This window comes from Salvelinus sp. IW2-2015, linkage group LG9 (genome assembly GCF_002910315.2).
Source record: "Salvelinus sp. IW2-2015 linkage group LG9, ASM291031v2, whole genome shotgun sequence".
Classification (NCBI taxonomy): Eukaryota; Metazoa; Chordata; class Actinopteri; order Salmoniformes; family Salmonidae; genus Salvelinus; species Salvelinus sp. IW2-2015.
The window spans coordinates 11,346,320-11,366,181 of NC_036849.1; the positions used below are offsets into that span (position 1 = coordinate 11,346,320).

The window sequence follows — 19,862 nt, forward strand, 5'->3', positions numbered from 1 at the left end:
AGCATAGTACAGCACAGTAGAGTATAGTTCAGTTCAGTACAGTAGAACACACATGAGTAATGTACTGTATGTAATATATTCAACTGAACTATACTCTTTACTGTGCTCTACTGTACTGAACTCGACTAATGTACTGTGATGTCCAAACTTGTGAAATATAGACGTCTATGATTGGTACAGATTTAGTCTAGCTTGGACCAACCAAATTTGGTCTTGTTTGGAGATCGAGCTCATTATAATAATAGCTAGTGTGTAGAATAATACCCAAACATTTAAATATAATGAAGGGAGGGACATTCATAATTATTCAGAGTACAGATCAACGACCCATGATGTCCTGTTACTGGGTTTTACTGTCATTCTGTTATGAAACTTTGCATCTGCACTGTTACTCAAGTAAAATGTGTTTTAGTAACATTTTCAGTGACAATTGTTAAAAGTAGACTTCTGCATATAGTGTATGGTTTGATACACTTTGCAATCAAATGGCTTTTGCTTGGCATACATTTTAAAGTGAAAAAGGGACCATTACCGTGTAACTGCCCATAATACAATGACATGACAGACATCTCTTAACCTGATGGTGACATATTACCTTGACAATGGTCAAACCATAGTAACACAGTAACAGAAATACACTACATGACCAGAAGTATGTGGACACCTGCTCGTCGAACATCTCATTCCAAAAGCATGGGCATTATTATGGAGTTTCTCTCCCCGTTTGCTGCTTTGACAGCCTCCACTCTTCTTGGAAGAGCTTTCCACTAGATGAATGAACATTGGCTGAGGGGACTTGCTTCCATTTAGCCACAAGACCATTAATGAGGTCGGGCACTGATGTTGGGTGATTAGGCCTTGCTCGCAGTCGACATTCCAATTCATCCCAATGGTGTTTGATGGGGTTGAGGTCAGGGCTCTGTGCAGGCCTATCAAGTTCTTCCACACCAATCTCAACAAGCCATTTCTGTATCGACCTCGCTTTATGCACAGGGGCATTGTCATGCTGAAACAGGAAAGGGCTTTCCCCAAACTGTTGCCACAAAGTTGGAAGCACAGAAGCGCATAGAATGTCATTGTACGCTGTATAGTTAAGATTTCCCTTCACTAGAACTAAAAGACTAGGCCGAACCATGAAAAACAGCCCCAGACCATTATTCCTTCTCCACCTAACTTTACAGTTGGCACTATGCATTCAGGCAGGTAGGGTTCCACTGGCATCCGCCAATCCCAGATTTGTCTGTCATACTGCCAGATGGTGAAGCGTGATTCATCACTCCAGAGAACGCGTTTCCACTGCTCCAGAGTCCAATGGCGGCGAGCTTTACACCACTCCAGCCGATGCTTGGCATTGTGCATGATGATCTTAGGCTTGTGTGCGGCTGCTTGGCCATGGAAACCCATTTCATGAAGCTCCCGACAAACAGTTAATGTGCTAACGTTGCTTCCAAAGGCAGTTTGGAACTCTGTAGTGAGTGTTGCAACCGAGGGCCGGTGATTTTTACATTCTTCAGCACTCGCCGGTCCCGTTCTGTGAGCTTGTGCGACCTAACACTTCGCGATGGAGCTGCTGTTGCACCTAGACTTTTACAGTTGACAGGGCAGCTCTAGCAGGACAGAAATTTGACTAACTGACTTGTTGGAAAGGTGGCATCCTATGACAGTGCCATGTTGAAAGTCACTGAGCTCTTCAGTAAGGCCATTCTACTGCCAATGTTTGTCTATGGAGATTGCATGGCTGTGCTCAATTTTATACACCTGTCAGAAACAGGTGTGGCTAAAATAGTCGAATACACTAATTTTAAGGGGTGTCCACATACATTTGTATATGTAGTGTAGCCCTACAAAGACACTCAGGAGAAACTTCATTTTACAAATCTTTATTTAAAAATGTTTCCATTGTTTTTGGACAGAAAAGGTCTATGTATCTACATTAAGCTATGAAAACATTTGCAATATTTTCATTTCAGTATCTGTGCACGTTGGTAGGTCTGTCTTTTAGAACTCCAGTCATTTTTTAGTAGTGTTTGGTCATGATTATCAAAATCAAATCTCTAACCTACTATACATTACACACAGGAACTGTGCACCAGTTAGACAAGACCTTAGAAACCTGTACACATGGTGATGGCACACATATTGTGCATAGGTGTGTGTGCACACACACACACACACACGTGTGGAATTCAACACAAAACAGATGATATCTCTCTTGGGAATGCCAACCATACCAACCTTTCATCAAATCTGAAGAGAACAGCTGGAAGGGAAATTTGAGTTAGTAGAGAAAAGTGCCAAATATGGTCAATTTTCATGCTCTATATAGACATCTGATGCATTATATTACACTGTAACAGGCAGACTAGTCATCCACCTAATACAGGGATCTAATTAGAATTGTATCACTGATTTTTTACTAATACAGAAAACGCATCGATACTTTTTGAATGAATGAGGTTGTGCACAATTCAAACACCACCACCCTTACAATGAAACACACACTGTTCACTTCACAACAAACACATTTAGGTGAGAGAAAAAAAACATGCAGACATACTGTAGTTTTATCATCGAGGGGAACATAAATACATTGAGTCTTATTGCCATTTTAGAGCTGGGTAGCAGACACAGTATCTAAAAAAACTAAAATTCAACACTATCAAGAACTCAAAATGAAAAACACAAACCCTTAACCCTTGGTCGACAATGTACTCGTTTTCTGTAGTAAAAATGTATCCAGTGTTCAGACTCATTATCTACTTCATTGTATAGTGCTTTTTGGAATGAATTTGGAAAATAATATTCATCATATGCATATACAAAACATCAAAACTGACAGTGTTCTACTGTATATAGCAGGGCTCTCCAACCGTCCTGCACGTTTTCACTTCAACCCCAAACTAGTGCACCAGATTCTAATAATTAGCTGAATCAGGTTAGTTACAACTGGGGTTGGAGTGAAAACCTACAGGAGGATATCTCTCCGGGAACAGGGTTGGAGAGCTCTGGTATAGAGACTAGTTTCTGGGGGCATTCACGGTGGTCAGTCATGGACAGTATGAAATATTTCACCGTTTTATTTCTCAACCTGACCAATCTCTGTAACGCTCATCTTCATCTGTTATCATCATGTCACCAATACCTTCCTTGTCCATATATATATATTTTTTTTAACTCACTTTCGCGCCATCTCCATCACTTTCTCAATCCTCCTTCACTCCTTTCATTTAAAAAGTATCCCCTGTCTTGCTACCAAAGCCCTGCCTTTTCTCTTTTCGGAAGTTGGTCAGTGCGGTGCTCTCTCCCTTTACTTTCTCGTCCTGCCTCGCGTGCACAAGGACAGATATGGGATGAATTACATGCTCCCCACAAGCTAGTTTCACAAAGCCCATAGTTTGGTCACCCACAGGCCACAACAGAAAACAGTATGTTCAAAGTTGGAGCAGACCTTTTTCCAGTAATGTGTCACTGAGGCTGTGTTGAGACAATCAAACACTGTCTGTCCTTAAGCTCCTAAAGATGGAGGACAGAAATTACCATGCAATTACTCTGGGAGTGGTTCTTTTCTCCTTCCAAAATGTTTGTTTTTCAGATTCAGAATATAACTTCTTGGACAAGGCCAAGGCTGTGTATACAGTGCACAGAGAGCCTAGGGGAATCAGTGGTGTCCAATAGAAAAATATTAAAATACATTCGTCGCTCCCTAGTGCCTTTTGTCTTCCTCAAAGCATTCATGTACATTCATATGCTAATGTAACTGCGGTACTGGCGGTCCCTTGGTCATGCAAATCAAATCAACCATTTGTTTTTCCAGCTGGGTACAGGCCCCTGTGGTGTGTTGATTGAGGTGGTCTCTTTGGGGCAGCATTTCCTTTATGAAGCTTTAAAGATAGAATCCTCAGTATGGGGAAACAGCGCCACTGGCCGCCACACCACCGCTGTTATTGTTTTTGATGCCGAGCTGAGAAGACGTTGCGCAGCATGGTAAAAAAAAACAAGCAGTACAAATTTTGCTCTTCTGTCGTGCGTGTAATGATGTCAGAATGGAAAAACAGTGTTCGTTGTTTGCAGTAACTTCTTTGTTGTTGGCTGTTTCACCATTAAAGATTACAGCTTTAAAGCAGATAGGAAGTTTCAAACAGCCCGAATCATAAAGGATATATCCAGTACAGTAAGGACCAGCCTAGGAGTGCCAGACAAGACCAGACATCCTGTGGTTTAGCAGGAAGAACAGTGTTTGTACAGTACTGAGGCTGTGGTCTGTAACTACACTAACGGCTCCTAGACACAGCCATATTCATACCACACAGTCTGGGGGTCGTTATTGGGGTCTGGGGAGGCAGGGGTGCTCGTGGGGGGCTCCTCTGTGCCACTGCTCAGCCCCCCTCCTCCCAACTCCGGTTTCTTCAGTAACGGGGAGTCCGCCTGTAGCCGCGCCTCCCTGCGCTGCACCTCTTCCTCCTCCAGTCTCAGAGCCGGCACTGCCCTGACTGGCGTCACCATGGCAACCTCCCCACGATGGTTCTTCTGATTCTGCTGGGGGTTGGGCCGTCCCTGTTGTCCGGTGCTGGGTTCGTTGTTCCTGGGGGTGGAGCCTGGTGTTGTTCTTCCTCCGTTTCGCTCGGGCTGCAAGGATAGGGAGGAGGAGTGGTGCTGGGGAAGGGTCAGGCTGAGTGGTTCCTCTTTGGGTGGAGCCAGAGGCAGCCTGCGGGGGTCTATGTCCGAGGGTCCTGCTAGCCTGGCAGACTGGGGGCGCTCCCTGGCCATGGCTCCAGCCCCAGGCCTCCTGACCACCCCGTCCACACTTCCACCACCTCCACTCTGGCTGGGTGAGCCACCTGCCTCCCTGTCTGTCCGGTAGCTATCTGGACCGTTTGAGCGCAGCAGGTCAGCAGAGGCCAGGCTGAAGGTCCGAGACAGACTGCTGCTGCCCAGACCACCTCCACGGGGAGCAGGGGGTCCCAGGGGTGAGGGCCACCCCCCTGTCCCTAACCCATTACTGGCCCGGTTGGGTAGGGTCTGGGACTGGGGTGTGGAGGTGGATTCCTCAGGGAGCCGGACGATAGGCCTGACGCTCTGGCCTGGTTTGGAGTTCCTGCCTGGAACGTCGCCGGCCCGTTGGGGGTCTGTGTCTCTCTTCACGGTGGGCGTGACATAGCTGGTGGGGGTCTTGGCTCCATCTCTCAGAGGGGGCCGGCCGGAGGTGGATCTCTCCCGCTCTCCTGTTCTGCTGAAGTAGTCCTCCATCAGGTCCTCCTGACTGCCTGTCTGCACCTGAGGGGAGGGATGAGGGAAACCGACACACAGCACTTAGATGAATCAAGGAAGTAAAGACTTCAACACCAAACCCTTATCACACAGAGGGAATCCATCCAAAACTATTATTGTTCATGTTCAACTTCCTGGATTACTGTACAGACACAACATGGGACTCAGGACTGATCCAATCAGTGAAGTGCTTGTTTAGATGGTCTATTGTTAAACAGTATAAAGATTCCTGGAAATATGGCCCATGGGTCTGTCTGCCTATGCCTCTGATGTAGACTCATTAGGGAATGTGTTTACAACACCAGGGGCCATACACATCTCACTGCAGCACTATATAAATGATATTAAATGGCAAGACAATCAGAGCGGCCCGCTGCTCACAGGGCTAACAGCCAATGACATGAGAAATAATCTAATGAGGAAGAGGAAATGCCTTTATAAACAAAGAGAAGTATTGAATTGGTCTCATCTACCTGCACCATTAAAAATAGAGGGACTATGGGAGGCAACACCACTGCTCAGATGTTGATTGATACAGCACTTTGGGATGCAGGTCAATGTGAGTGGGTTTAGTTAGGCATGAACACCTCTCAATCATATTTAGTCAGGTTTGGAGGCAAAAACTTTAGGTGTGTTAGCCCATTTTACACTGATTTAGGTGGTTAGTCAGGGAAGCGAGAATCAGACTGATCTCTACATTCTTTAAAACAGAGGTAGGAAGAAAACAAGAGATATAGTGAAAGAGAACGAGAAAGAAAAATGTACATTGTGTGGTGTTGAACCCCCACCGTTGCCGCAGTATGCCCACTAAGTGATGACTATTTTATTTACTGTGTGAGTTAGAAAGTGAGGTGAATGGAGTGTGTAGGTGTGCACATTCTACTGCACATCCTACTGTGATTATTATTATTTGACCATGCTGGTCATTTATGAACATTTAAACATCTTGGCCATGTTCTGTTATAATCTCCACCCGGCACAGCCAGAAGAGGACTGGCCACCCCTCATAGCCTGGTTCCTCTCTAGGTTTCTTCCTAGGTTTTGGCCTTTCTAGGGAGTTGTTCCTAGCCACCGTGCTTCTACACCTGCATTGCTTGCTGTTTGAGGTTTTAGGCTGGGTTTCTGTACAGCACTTTGAGATATCAGCTGATGTAAGAAGGGCTATATAAATAAATTTGATCCTAACATTTCATCTACAAAAGCCTGTCAAGTGAGGTGAATGACCAAAAACTAACAGTGCCACCCATCCATCACCCTGGCCTGGTGGTACCAATACAGAGCCTCAGTCAGAGGAGCTGTTGGTGGAGAGGAGTTCTCCTGCAGAGCGGCTAGAGAGAGGGAAGCTGTGCTTTATGTAGCATCACTCAATGCAGAACGAAACCTTACCTTATATCTGAAACTGGGGGACTTACAGACAGAGACCAGTTCAGTATTCTTCATTAGCCAACGTAAAATAAACGTAATTCAGACCATTAACATTTTAGACACTGTTTTTGGGCGCCTGTCTAGGTTGGCTGAGAAATCTAACTAAATGTATCATAATAAAATAAAAAATAAAAAAAATCAGATTTGGCTATATGAAGCCACAACGCCTTCCCAAACCTTTCATCCATTTCCCTATGACACTATATGCTTATAGCTAGCTGTGAAAATTAACTCGATGTGTCATATTAAACTAGAAGCTATATCCACAATTTCATCCAAGCCAAACCACCATACATCACTTTATGTCATAGAATGTGCAAGTTCTTACAGTGGTTGATGTACAGTGCGTTCAGGAATTATTCAGGCCCCTTGACTTTTTCCACATTTTAACATTACAGCCTTATTCTAAAATCAATGAAATATCTATTTTTTTCATCAATCTACACACAATACCCCATAATGACAAAGCAAATACAGGATTTAGATTATCTTTGAAAATGTCTTAATTAAAAAACAGAAATACCTTATGTAAATAAGTATTCAGACCCTTTGCTATGAGACTCGAAACTGAACTCAGGTGCATCCTGTTTCCATTGATCATCCTTGAGATTTCTACAACTTGGAGTCCACCTGTGGTAAATTCAATTGATTGGACATGATTTGGACACCTGTCTATATAATGTTCCACAGCTGACAGTGCATGTCAGAGCAAAAACCAAGCCATGAGGTCGAAGGAATTGTCCGTAGAGTCCCGAGACAGGATTGTGTCGAGGCACAGATCTGTGGAAGGGTACCAAAAAATGTCTGCAGCATTGAAGGTTCCCAAGAACACAGTGGCCTCCATCATTCTTAAATGGAAGAAGTTTGGAAGCACCAAGACTCTCCCTAGAGCTGGCTGTCCAGCCAAACGGAGAAATTGGGGGAGAAGGGCCTTGGTCAGGGAGGTGACCAAGAACCCAATGGTCAATCTGACAGAGCTCCAGAGTTCCTCTGTGGAGATAGAACTTTCCAGAAGGACAACCATCTCTTCAGCACTCCACCAATCAGGCCTTTATAGTAGAGTGGCCAGACGGAAGCCACTCCTCCGTAAAGGCACATGACAGCCCGCTTTGAGTTTGCCAAAAGGCACCTAAATGACTCTCAGACCATGAGAAACAAGATTCTCCGGTTTGATTGAAATCTTTAGCCTGAATACCAAGCGTCATGTCTGGAGGAAACCTGGCACCATCCCTACAGTGAAGCATGGTAGTGACAGCATCATGCTGTAGGGATGTTTTTCAGCAGCAGGGACTGGGAGACTAGTCAGGATCGAGGGAAAGATGAATGGAGCAAAGTACAGAGACATCCTTGATGAAAACCTGCTACAGAGTGCTCAGGATCTCAGACTGGGGCAAAGGTTCACCTTTCAACAGGACAACGACCCTAAAAACACAGCCAAGACAACACAGGAGTGGCTTTGGGACAAATCTCAATGTCCTTGAGTGGCCCAGCCAGAGCCCGGACTTGTACCCAATCTAACATCTCTGGAGAGACCTGAAAATAGCTGTGCAGCAACACTCCACATCCAACCTGACAGTGCTTGAGAGGATCTGCAGAGAAGAATGGGAGAAGGCGGTGACCCGTTCCTGTAGGTTCATGCTCTACAACATTCGCAGAGTACGACCCTGCCTCACACAGGAAGCGGCGCAGGTCCTAATCCAGGCACTTGTCATCTCCCGTCTGGATTACTGCAACTCGCTGTTGGCTGGGCTCCCTGCCTGTGCCATTAAACCCCTACAACTCATCCAGAACGCCGCAGCCCGTATGGTGTTCAACCTTCCCAAGTTCTCTCACGTCACCCCGCTCCTCCGTTCTCTCCACTGGCTTCCAGTTGAAGCTCGCATCCGCTACAAGACCATGGTGCTTGCCTACGGAGCTGTGAGGGGAACGGCACCTCCGTACCTTCAGGCTCTGATCAGGCCCTACACCCAAACAAGGGCACTGCGTTCATCCACCTCTGGCCTGTTCGCCTCCCTACCTCTGAGGAAGTACAGTTCCCGCTCAGCCCAGTCAAAACTGTTCGCTGCTCTGGCACCCCAATGGTGGAACAAACTCCCTCACGACGCCAGGTCAGCGGAGTCAATCACCACCTTCCGGAGACACCTGAAACTCCACCTCTTTAAGGAATACCTAGGATAGGATAAAGTAATCCTTCTACCCCCCCCCCCCCCTTAAAAGAGTTAGATGCACTATTGTAAAGTGGTTGTTCCACTGGATATCATAAGGTGAATGCACCAATTTGTAAGTCGCTCTGGATAAGAGCGTCTGCTAAATGACTTAAATGTAAATGTAATGTAAATGAGAACCTCCCCAAATACAGGTGTGCCAAACATGTAGCGTTTTATAAAATAAAATATATATATATATTTTTTAAACAGTTTTACTTAGTCATTATGGGGTATTGTGTGTATATAGAGAAAAAAACACGATTTAATACATAAGGCTGTAACATAACAATATGTGGAAAAAGCAAAGGGGTCTGAATACTTTCCGAATGCACTCTGTTTTATCATACTAAGCTAGTACATCCACATCCCAAACCATTCATCCATCTCCCTATGACATATTATCCCTCTATTCTTACAGTCGGTGGTGAGAGGGTGTTGCTCTCCTCCAGGAACTCTTCCAACGTGACCATATCGCTGCCAGGGGAGGAGGTTCGGTGGCGGCCCGGCCGGGGTGCACTCCTCTTGGTCGGGGTGTGTGTATGGGTGTCGTAGGGAACCGTGGAGCTCCGGGGGAGAGACAGGGAGACGTCGTGACTAACGCCCACTACGTCATCACTGGACAGGCTGGCAGAACGGCCCTGCAGGAGCTCCAGGGAATCTAGATGGACAGAGGGAGGTAGAGAGGTAAAGATAGACAATCAGGATAAGAGATACAGTATTGCTTTTTAGTCAACTAAATGCTGAAAATGACTTAAGTCCACAGTGGGGGATAGTACTAGAAAGCAGGCTAAAACAGTGGCCTGAGACATGCCCAATATAATGACACATCTCGTATAGAATTCATCTATTGAAGTAATTTGCAGGGTTTGCAGATAGGCATAATGTTGGTTGTACCTTTGCAGTTAACAGGGGAATTGCTGCTGGAGGTGTTGCGGCTGAGCTCAGCAGAGCCTGGTCGATAACCTGCAGAGAAAGAGATGGAGGCGGGAAAGAGAGAGCGCAAGAAAGAATGAAACAGAGAGAGGGACACAGAGAGTGAAAGGGAGCCCAAGGGTCCAGCAGCCGTTTGAACTTGTATTGATCATCCTGGTCTTTTACCTGCGTTTCCATGGATACTGCTCCCAAACAGGGCATCAAGGGAGTGAACCCGAGGGTCGTCCTCATGGATGAAACCTGCAGAGCACAGAGGGAAGTGAGTTACTCCTCCACGTCATCACATATTTATAGAGAGATGAAGGTATGTGTGTTACAAGTCATTTGTCCCAACAGACGTGTACCCCCACATGCTGATACTGTCCCCCTATACAATTGTATACAATACAACTGTGCACACTAAAAAGGGCAGTAGTGTTTAAGGATGATTAAGGGGATATTTCTAAGCTGTAGGAAAACCCCATGTTTATACACAGTAGATCAACTATAGATAATCCACTTCACTTCTACATACTGAATTCAAATGTTGCTACTGTATAACATAATGTAACAACTGGCTCTGTACGATGATGTAGCCTTGAGCCACAAGGCTCCTTCCTGTAAGTGTATCTATTTTCCAGTTGATGGGACCATGTTCTGAGATTGGACCACAAGGTTTCAAGGAAAGTAAACAAATGTTCCCCGACTGTGATTGACTTGAGGATGGCAGAATTATTCCAAAACACTGATAACTGACCTCTTGGTAAACTAAGTGACGTGTCAATTATTCAGCACTGCGCTCTGGGAGATTAGGGATTTAAGTCACCTGTTTGGCGTTATTCTGGAACACTAGATAGGTTTCCATCCAATTGGCGACAGATTTTCATGCAAATATTCTAAAACCTGCATTAAAAAAATGCATGTTCTCTCACTGGAGGTACGCTTCCATCAAACTGATTTCTTGTGGATAAAATGCTGTGTGTGATAACGCAGTGCACATAAAAATCACTTTGGTCGCTGAAGTTCCCATGTACCGAATTTAAAGCAGAAGTTCAATGCTGTTTCGACCCTCTCTCCCCCACTTGCTGTCTCGACCTCTGAATGCTTGGCTATGAAAAGCCAACTGACATTAACTTCTGACCTGTTGCAACCTCTATAACCACGGATTATTATTTGACCCTGCTGGTCACCTATGAACGTTTGAACATCTTGAAGAACGATCTGGACTTAATGGCTATGTACTCTTATAATCTCCACCAGGCACAGCCAGAAGAGGACTGGCCACCCCTCAGAGCCTAGTTCCTCTAGGTTTCTTCCTAGGTTCCTTCCTTTTTAATGAGTTTTTCCTAGCCACCATGCTTCCACATCTGCATAGCTCACTCTTTGGGGTATTAGGCTTGGTTTCTGTATAAGCACAGTGACAACTGTTGATGTAAAAAGGGCTTTATGAATACATTTGATTGATTGAATGGGGTTCCATCACATTTTAAACTCTACCGATGGTTTTGTCACAAAAACAATCTGGTTTTGGAGCATTCTCTCTAGACAACAGGTGGCTAATAAAGTGGACAGGATAGGTTATGATGAGATATGGATAAGAGCAATATAATTTATTTGATCATTTGCAGCCAAGCATCGATCATCATGTCACCAGCATTCAAATAATACCCTTGATATTTATTGTAAATTTGCATCAAGCTCATCACCATCAATCAGTTTATCATAACTTATTTCATCTGCCTATAAAACTCAACGCTTTTCCACATTGTTGTGGTAGTACAACATAGCATATCACATGACTCCATATCATGGGCATAAAGGACTTTCCACCGCATAATACATTTTACCGACAAAAACATCACACCATGTCAAGCAAACAAATTGTCTGTCAACATTTATGAAATTGTATAGACATCGTGTTTCCATCACACCCGTCTTGATCTATTTAACGGAATGACTTTACGTAACTGTGAATGGAAACTTAATTACTGACTTTAAGAGACTTTCATAGAAAGTTATAGTTTCATAGAAAGAACATACTGCAGATCTACACTACATCATGACATCTTAACATTGAAGATGGCAGCTAGTCAGTAAATGGGCATTGGGCCTACCGTACCTTTGGGTCTGCGTCCAGGCCTGGAGCTTGAGTTGGGTGTCAGGCCTGAAGTGGAGGTGTGGTTGGCGAGGGTGGAGTGAGCAGCGCCCCCTAGCGCCACACCTCTCCTTCTGGCATAAAGCTCTTCTGTGCCATTGACACTCTCACTGCTACCCCCTGGAATTCGGTACAGCTCCCTGCCTCGGGAAACTCCACTGTCATTTAGTGCTAGGGGAACAATAACAGAGCAGTTAGTATCTATGATGGTACCACATCCGTCCAAACAAAAAACCCCATTCTGGACACAGCAGAGGCAGGTGAGCTGGAGACTGCTGGACAGTGGACAGTTAGGGCAGGTAGACAAGTGTGTGCTAGAGCAGTGAAGCGTAAGTGTCAGCAAAAGCTTTCAAAGGACACAAGTTGACTCCGTTTGCTACAGTACACAATGATATACAGTAGTCTCAACTATCATTTCTTCAGTCAGACTACTTTCCAAATGGCAAGATACTGTACGCACACCAATGGTTTTTAGATGCATTTTGGACCTACCAATGTTTCTATTCGATCAGTCTTTTTTTTACAAAAGAATAAAAGGCTAAATCCCTTTATAGTAAGTCAGACTGAACCCTGGCCTGCTGAGACAGAATAGAACACTGGCAGTTCTACTATTCTATAGGAAGTGAAGGCTTTGGCAGTTTCCTGTCTGGTTTTTAATTCTCAAGAAAGGAAGAAAGTGAGAGAAAGAGAGTGTGTGTGGGTAGCCTACAAGACAGTGGTGTCTCAGTCAGTCTGGTAGGCTACTGGCTTAGGGAGGATCTGGTTCTATACCTTAGTCTTATTGCATTCCCTGCTCCCTCTCTCAGTCCAGCATTGGATTGGTCATTTATGCAAATATCACTGTGTTAGTAGTCTCAGACATCAATAGATCAGCTATTCTGTATTTTTGCACAGCCATTGTCATTATGGCTGAGCAAAGGGATATGGTGTGGAGGGAAAAGAGGTGGACAGAGAGTGTGGCTTAAAAGCATGACAGAGAGTGACAGATAAGGAAGGATATGGAATAAAGGATAGGATGATGTTAGACTGTGGTGTGAGTTTCACAAGGAGAGTCAGAGAGAGTATGATGCTAGCTGGAGGCATTCATATTATCAGCAACGTGACACAGGCTAACAACGCAGCACAGACAGCATGTGCACACATCACTCCCCAAAGTGGCATTTCTTTCGCACTGGGATTAAAAGCACAATCCTTTAAACAGCAGTAAATATTGCAGATTGCCCCTGTAACAAGTTCTCCTCTCATCATCCCTCCAGCCATGTGCAACATGAGATTTATACCAGCTGCCAGACTAAGAGACACAGCAGACAGAGTAATTGCCTTTATTGGGCTGGTGTCATGGCTCTTCAGTTGCCCACTTTACATGATTAAACATCAGTTGACAGACACACAGATCTCATTAACACAGAGAGAGGCAAAGCTGCTGGCTGCAGTAAGGGCTGGCTGCAGTAGGGGCGAGCTCTAATCCAAAACAAGGCTACTTACTGCAGGGTCTAGCCAGAGTCCAGAGTGGAGTGTGCAGGGTATGAGGCTAGAGGCCTCAAACAGTTCAGTTCAGAGTTCAGTTTGTGTTGGTATGTGTGATAGTGTATGTTGTAATGGGAGGTATGTGTACATTAAGAGATCAGTTGTCTGTAAGTAAATTATGACAGAGGGCCAAAAAGTTAAGATGTTGCAGATTAAAAAAGTGGGGTGAGTGAACATGAAGATGACGAAGATGGTGGTGGTGGTATTAGAACTGTCCAATGATGGGCAAGAGGGGCAAGAGGGGCTCGGTGGTACAGGTGGAGATGTCAGAGGAGGACCAGAAGCGAAGTTGTCTAGAGAGAGAATGCCGTGAGAGAGGCGTCTTGGGAACCTTCATTTTCTCCTGGCTCTTACTCCTCAGAAAACCAAACCGCTTGGCTGGTCTGACGGGGAGTACTGCTGGCAGGGCTGGGGGTGCTGAATGATAGGGGATTATGTTATACACACAACGACAAAGAGAAGGGGGAGAAAGAGAGATGAGTGAATGAAAGAAAGTAGTTAACTACATGCATTATATGAATGAACAGCGTCCAAAATAGTCCAACAGAGAAGATGAAGAGTTAAAGTATTAAAATGTTTAGGCATGCAATAGATCCCCATTGAACTAGTAGATAATGAAGAACATGCAAGATGAGTTGGAGGGGGAGGAAATGTGAGATTGTGTGTAGCTAGAGCTCCCTCTTGTGGTAAAGAGGACTTGTAGAACTGTATGGCCTTGACACCTTTCCTTATTCAGTTAAGAACAATCCTGGATGAGTAGACGAAAATACACTGCATTTTCCTTTAGTTCCCCAACCCACCCCCCACCCCGTGTCAGTCTTACCTCTGCTGGAGTGGGTGGGGGTGAGGGTAGGGGAGTGCCCCTGTCCGTGGTGGTTCTCCTCCTGAGAGTGGTTCCCCACAGAGTCCAGGCTGAGGCGGGACTGGCGGGGGGGTAGAGGAGGGGGAGGCAGGGGGGGAGGTATGTCAGCGAAGTCCAGGGTGGGAGGTTCAGGCAGGGGGATGTCTGGGGCGCTCCGCACCCTCTCCCTCGAGCTGTCCTGTCTGTTCTTGGGCTTGATGAGTTTGGCCAAGGCCTTGGCCCCGACCCAGTGGTTCTTCCTGACAGACAGGAAATCACAGTTACACTCAGACATCCATCTATCCTCAGGCCATAGGTCATCTTCACTTGCGTCATATTTCTTTCCTGTCTATGTATGCTCTAGGGCCCACAAAGTAAGCTCTCTTTCCCTCCTTGGGGAACTCTCCACAAGTGGCATAGCTAGGGTCAGGAGGGTTTACAGACCATGTGACCTGACCAGGAACAACTCAGGGACCTAGGCCTTGCTAAATGCATCCATTTGTCATCCTATTCCATTGACTTAGATTAGCAAGTCAAACTGTAACAAAACTTACTTTTTAGGGGTTGGATCATAAAATTTGTACTGATCCATGATCTTCTCCTCCAGCTTCTCTTTCTGCCTCCGGAGTGAGTTCAACTTGTCACTGGAAACACAGGATTTGATTGATTTATTTATGACATTAAACTAATCAAATTCCAGTAGAAAATATCTCCCTCTATATACCCGCACGTGCACACACACACACACACACACACTTCCCTACTCACATGTACTGTTTTTGCTCTTCATGGTAGAGCTCCTTGCTCTCCATGGTTCTCTCCAGCAGGGTCTGGTTCTGCTGGCTCAACATCTGGATCTGACTCAGCAGGTGGTGGTTCTCCTCCTCCAGGTTCCCCTTCAGACGCGTCAGCAACTGGGACAGAACACAGAATAGAGATGAGCCGTTTTATCTCTATGGAAAACCCATAGACAGTCCCCTGTGCAGTAGCTCATTGAGGTCCCGGTGTGGTCTTTCAGTCATCTCTGTACCTCACAGTGGTTGTCCAGCTTGGTCATGGAGATGTCCAGGCCCTGGTGCTGCTCCTTCATTGAGTCGTATCTGGCCTGCCAGCGGTTCACCTCCAGCTGAGCTCCATTCAGACTAGTCTTCAGCTCCTTGGTCTGCACCTGCAGCCCATCATACTCCGCACGTAGCTGGGTATGTGTCTGGGTCAACCTTCAGGGGGTGTGGAGAGAACGTATGGAGAGACATGAGTTCCTGGTGCTTTGCAAAACAAATTCATCTTCAAAATACAAATTTTAGGGTGAGCTAGTCAGTTCTGTAGTTAGTGAATTTTGTTAGATTTTGTTAATTTTAGCCATACTTATTTTTTCTGCCCACTTGGCAACAAAAGCCAGTTTTATCTAACTGTAGTGTTAAAAAACCATGGCCAAGTGTGTGTAGCTGGAGAAAGATAGTTAGAAACAGCCATTACAGTATATAACCACCAGAGGGTGCCAGGGTCAGGCTGTTCTCTATGTGGTGCTTTGAAAAACTGGAGTATGTTGTTGGTGCTGTATTCAGGTGCTGCTGTACTGACTGAGCTCACCTGTCCACTTCCCCCCTCAGGCTCTGATTCTCCCCCAAGATCAGGGCGTTTTTGTGGATCTCCTCTCCTAGACTCTCCCTCTCCTTCTGGAGGGTGGACTCCAGCGCCTCCATGGCATCTTTCTGCTTCAGGAGCACTATGTACCTGCACACAGAGACAGACACAGAAAAACAGAAAGAAAGACTGGGTTAAAAGACAATTTCTCCTCGGAGGTCATAAAGTATTCCGACCCCTTGGATTTCTTAACATTTTATTGTGGGATTAAAATTGATTTAAAATATATTTTTTTGTCATCAATCTATACTCTATTGTCACAGTGGCAGAACATTTTCATAAATAAAATAGTCATTGCATAAGTATTCAGCTCCCTGAGTCCATACATGTTAGAAACACCTTTGGCAGCAATTCCAGCAGTCTTCTTGGGTAAGTCTCTAGAGCTTTGCTCACCTGGATTGTGAAATATTTGGCCATTATTCTTTTCAAAATTCTTCAAGATGTTGGGGATCGTGGGTAGACAGTAATTTCTATAGTATTTCAAGCCGATTTAAGTCAAAAGCCACCACGCTTGAAAATAAGGAGGCAGTTAAATTACAATTAAATACATTTTAATCCCACTTTGTAACAAAATGTGGGGGAAAATCCAAGGGGTCTGCATACTTTGCAAGGCACTGTATGGTGCCAAATTAACTGTACATGTTTTGTATTGTGTTACATCTAAAAAAAAAAAAAAATAGGCCATGGCAATCCCATCCCATATAGATTCCTATTACCACCGAAAGAACAATATCGATACTGGGTCCGACAAGAGCTGGATGGAAAAGTCATGAAGTATTGAGCATCCATGATATATGTGGTGGTGTGTTCAAAGAGCTGCTAAGATCACAGATCAAAGCAATCCCATCAGGGTCATCTTCATTCTTTCATCATGTCCCAAAAATTAAAGAAACTGACTGGAAAAGGGAGGGACTACCTCAGCCTGTCCAATTACAACCTCTCATTTTAGTTGTGTTGTAAAACATTTTTTAAATGTTTTTCTACTGTGTACCCTAATGAACACAACCCAGGCCTTGAGGCATATGGACCATCTGATATTCCAGCTGATTAGGTCCTTTGACGGCACAGCAGGCAGACTCCTCTAATCCCTGGGCCTCAACCCGGGCTCCAAGGGACCCTGCTCCATTATTCATAAAAGGAGAGAAAAAGTAGATGGCTGAGCTGGCTAACTAAAAATCTCTCCATGTCACATCTCACATTACTCCATTTAAACTGATATGATAGTAAACTTCCCAATAGGACTATTTTTCTCGTACAGGACAGTGGGAATACAAGCGTTTATTATGTGTGGGTTCTCATCATGTGTGTATGTGATATTAGGGCTGGGCGAAATGTCCAAAATATTATATCACGGTATTTTAAGCATAAATATAAGTATAGAAGTAAAAAATAATTTTAAATTACTTATATTAAGCAAACCAGATGGCACCATTTTTAAATTTATTTACGGATAGCCAGGGGCACACTCCAACACTCAGACATAATTTACAAACAAAGCATTTATGTTTCGTGAGTCCTCCAGATCAGAGGCAATAGATAACCAGAGATGTTCTCTTGGCAAGTGCGTGAATTGGACCATTTTCCTGTCCTGCTAAGCATTCAAAATGTAATGAGTACTTTTAGGTGTCAGGGAAAATGTATGGAGTAAAAAGTACAGTATTGTCTTTAGGAATGTAGTGAAGTAAAAGTTGTCAAATAAAAATAGTAAAGTACAGATACCAAAAAACGACTTAAATAGTACCCAAAGGTCTTTACTTAAGTACTTTACACCTTAGGGATGCACACTATAAATAATCTAGGACTTATTTTTAACCAAATGTTGCAATTGCGATTTGACTTGCGAATTAGAGCAATACTGTTGGAATCATGGAAATAGAATGACTATTCTAATTCAATAGTTAGAATAGAGGGCACTTTCAATACAGTGTTTGAGATGACAACGAATTACAAATGTCAGGAAAGAGTTATTGTGACAGGGTAACAACTAAAGTGTTGATACGTGTTTCCTAGGGGACCCTATAAGCTTTGGCTACATTGCATGTTCTCTTAGCTACTTCATGTAGTTAACATATTTTTGCTTTGCATATTCCTCTTTGATTTAGAAGACACTGTTGCACAAACAACATGCTGTTTTAGGTCTACACCATCACTGGTATTATCAGGCTGTATTAGCTAGCTACGTTTGCTCTTACTCAGTACATATATTAGCTAGCTATTATAGCATTAGCGGCTAACAATTAGCATCTCAAGATTTAGGGCAACTTGCAAAGAAAAGACTAACTATCAATTTGCTGATGTAAGAAACACAAACTAAGTGTCATTATAGAACGCTGGTGGATTTATATTAAGATGCAAAGTGAAAACAGCATCGTTGTCATCAACATTGTTGCATGTGCTGCATTGACCAAGCAGACTCAACGCAAGTGTCTCGTGGTTGAGGAACATCAAATGCGCTCCTTGAGTGACAAGGGGCGTGGCTAGGTCTGTATGGAAAGGGGCACGGAGAGAGAGTGGAGAGAGATGAGTCAAGTAGCGAAGTAAACTAAAAGGTAACATTACAGATGGCGTATCGCATTTAACAAACCAAACATTAAAATATTGGTATAGAACGGTCCCTGCATCAATACCGGTATGTCATAAAATAAGGTATACAGCTCAGCCCTATGAGATATACGTACATAATATAACCAAGTCCAAATATAACCACAGAAAACAAACAGAGAACACATTCGCCATAGTTAGAGTAGTAATGTACTTGTGACACGTGTCTCCCTCAGGCCCTCCCCCCAGGAGTGACCTGCCTGAAGCAGTACAGGTTATAAGGTTCCACTGTTAAACAATAAAAGCAGTAGACTAGAAGAGCTCCACTGACATAAGCCTATCTGAACACCAACTGAACGAAATTAGTCTCCCAGAGTTATTGAACAGTCACAGTTCTGGCCTGATGTTAACTTTGTTGTCCTGCCCCTCCCTAGCCCTAGTGATAGGCTACCTGTCTCCACCCAACCCAACCGTTGCGGTGTCAGCAGTCTCTCCCAGCTCCAGCCAGGATGTCTCAGAGTGAAACCACACCCAGTCTGTTACTGCTGTACTGTTCCAGCCCGGTGGCATGGGGTGGTCAGGAGAGAGCAGGGGAGAGGCAGGAAGGGCAGGCAACACATCCCCTAGGTCACTTCCTTAGGGCGGTCTCTCAATGTCCCAGTGCCAAGCCAGTCTGGAAGGACATACTTTCACTAGCCTATGGCTGTTTATATGTGGCTTATCAAATGATGAAGTCTGTTATTGGAAAATTAACCTCAGAGAAATATATTAACACAGTTCTCTTGATGACATGTAACCAATTGATATTTTACGCAGACTCACCAAGGTCAATACACATGACATGGACATGAACAACAGTAACATGACCACTCTGTAATAATAATAATAATAATATATATTTATTTTAAACGAATCTGACCTTTTTCTATTACACCTTCTCAGTGTAACATCTTGGTGAGTGTATGTGTGACCATAGTAGTTGACCTCTGGAGAATATGATCTTTATTTATTCCATACCCTTTGATAATTTCTGAACATGAATAAAAGGTCCATAAAAAATCCCTGCCAAAATGACAAGTACTATGGTGGTTGTCAAGTGTGAATTCTAGCAGCATGTTGATTATTTTTTCTTCCTTTGAATTTGGCTCTAGCGTTTGAACAGTTTAAGCCACAAAATATTATGACCCCATTCCTGAAAGCTAAGACCAAGGAACAAGGACATGCCTCCTGTTTCCCTCTCTGATACTCACAAGGACTCATTGTGTGTGACAAAACACACATAATGACTGAGGGAAATTAATTCAAAGCATACCTCCTTCAGACTGGAATTTGGCATTGGCTG

At 44.2% G+C, this 19,862-nt stretch overlaps 1 protein-coding gene across 1 annotated transcript in view; it reads right to left on the minus strand.

Annotated features, from left to right (window-relative positions):
• Positions 1 to 1,864: 1,864 nt before the first annotated feature.
• ccdc88c (coiled-coil domain containing 88C) overlaps positions 1,865 to 19,862 on the minus strand; it is an 86,068-nt gene continuing 68,070 nt past the window's right edge. The window contains exons 23-32 of the mRNA XM_023994229.1: positions 15,926 to 16,069; positions 15,366 to 15,552; positions 15,104 to 15,249; positions 14,890 to 14,979; positions 14,318 to 14,595; positions 11,932 to 12,138; positions 9,999 to 10,073; positions 9,795 to 9,863; positions 9,317 to 9,558; positions 1,865 to 5,274 (exon numbers count right to left, since the gene is read on the minus strand). Of these exons, the coding sequence (XP_023849997.1) occupies positions 4,282 to 5,274; positions 9,317 to 9,558; positions 9,795 to 9,863; positions 9,999 to 10,073; positions 11,932 to 12,138; positions 14,318 to 14,595; positions 14,890 to 14,979; positions 15,104 to 15,249; positions 15,366 to 15,552; positions 15,926 to 16,069 (2,431 nt within the window). The 3' untranslated portion in view covers positions 1,865 to 4,281. The remainder of the gene's footprint in view (positions 5,275 to 9,316; positions 9,559 to 9,794; positions 9,864 to 9,998; positions 10,074 to 11,931; positions 12,139 to 14,317; positions 14,596 to 14,889; positions 14,980 to 15,103; positions 15,250 to 15,365; positions 15,553 to 15,925; positions 16,070 to 19,862) is intronic.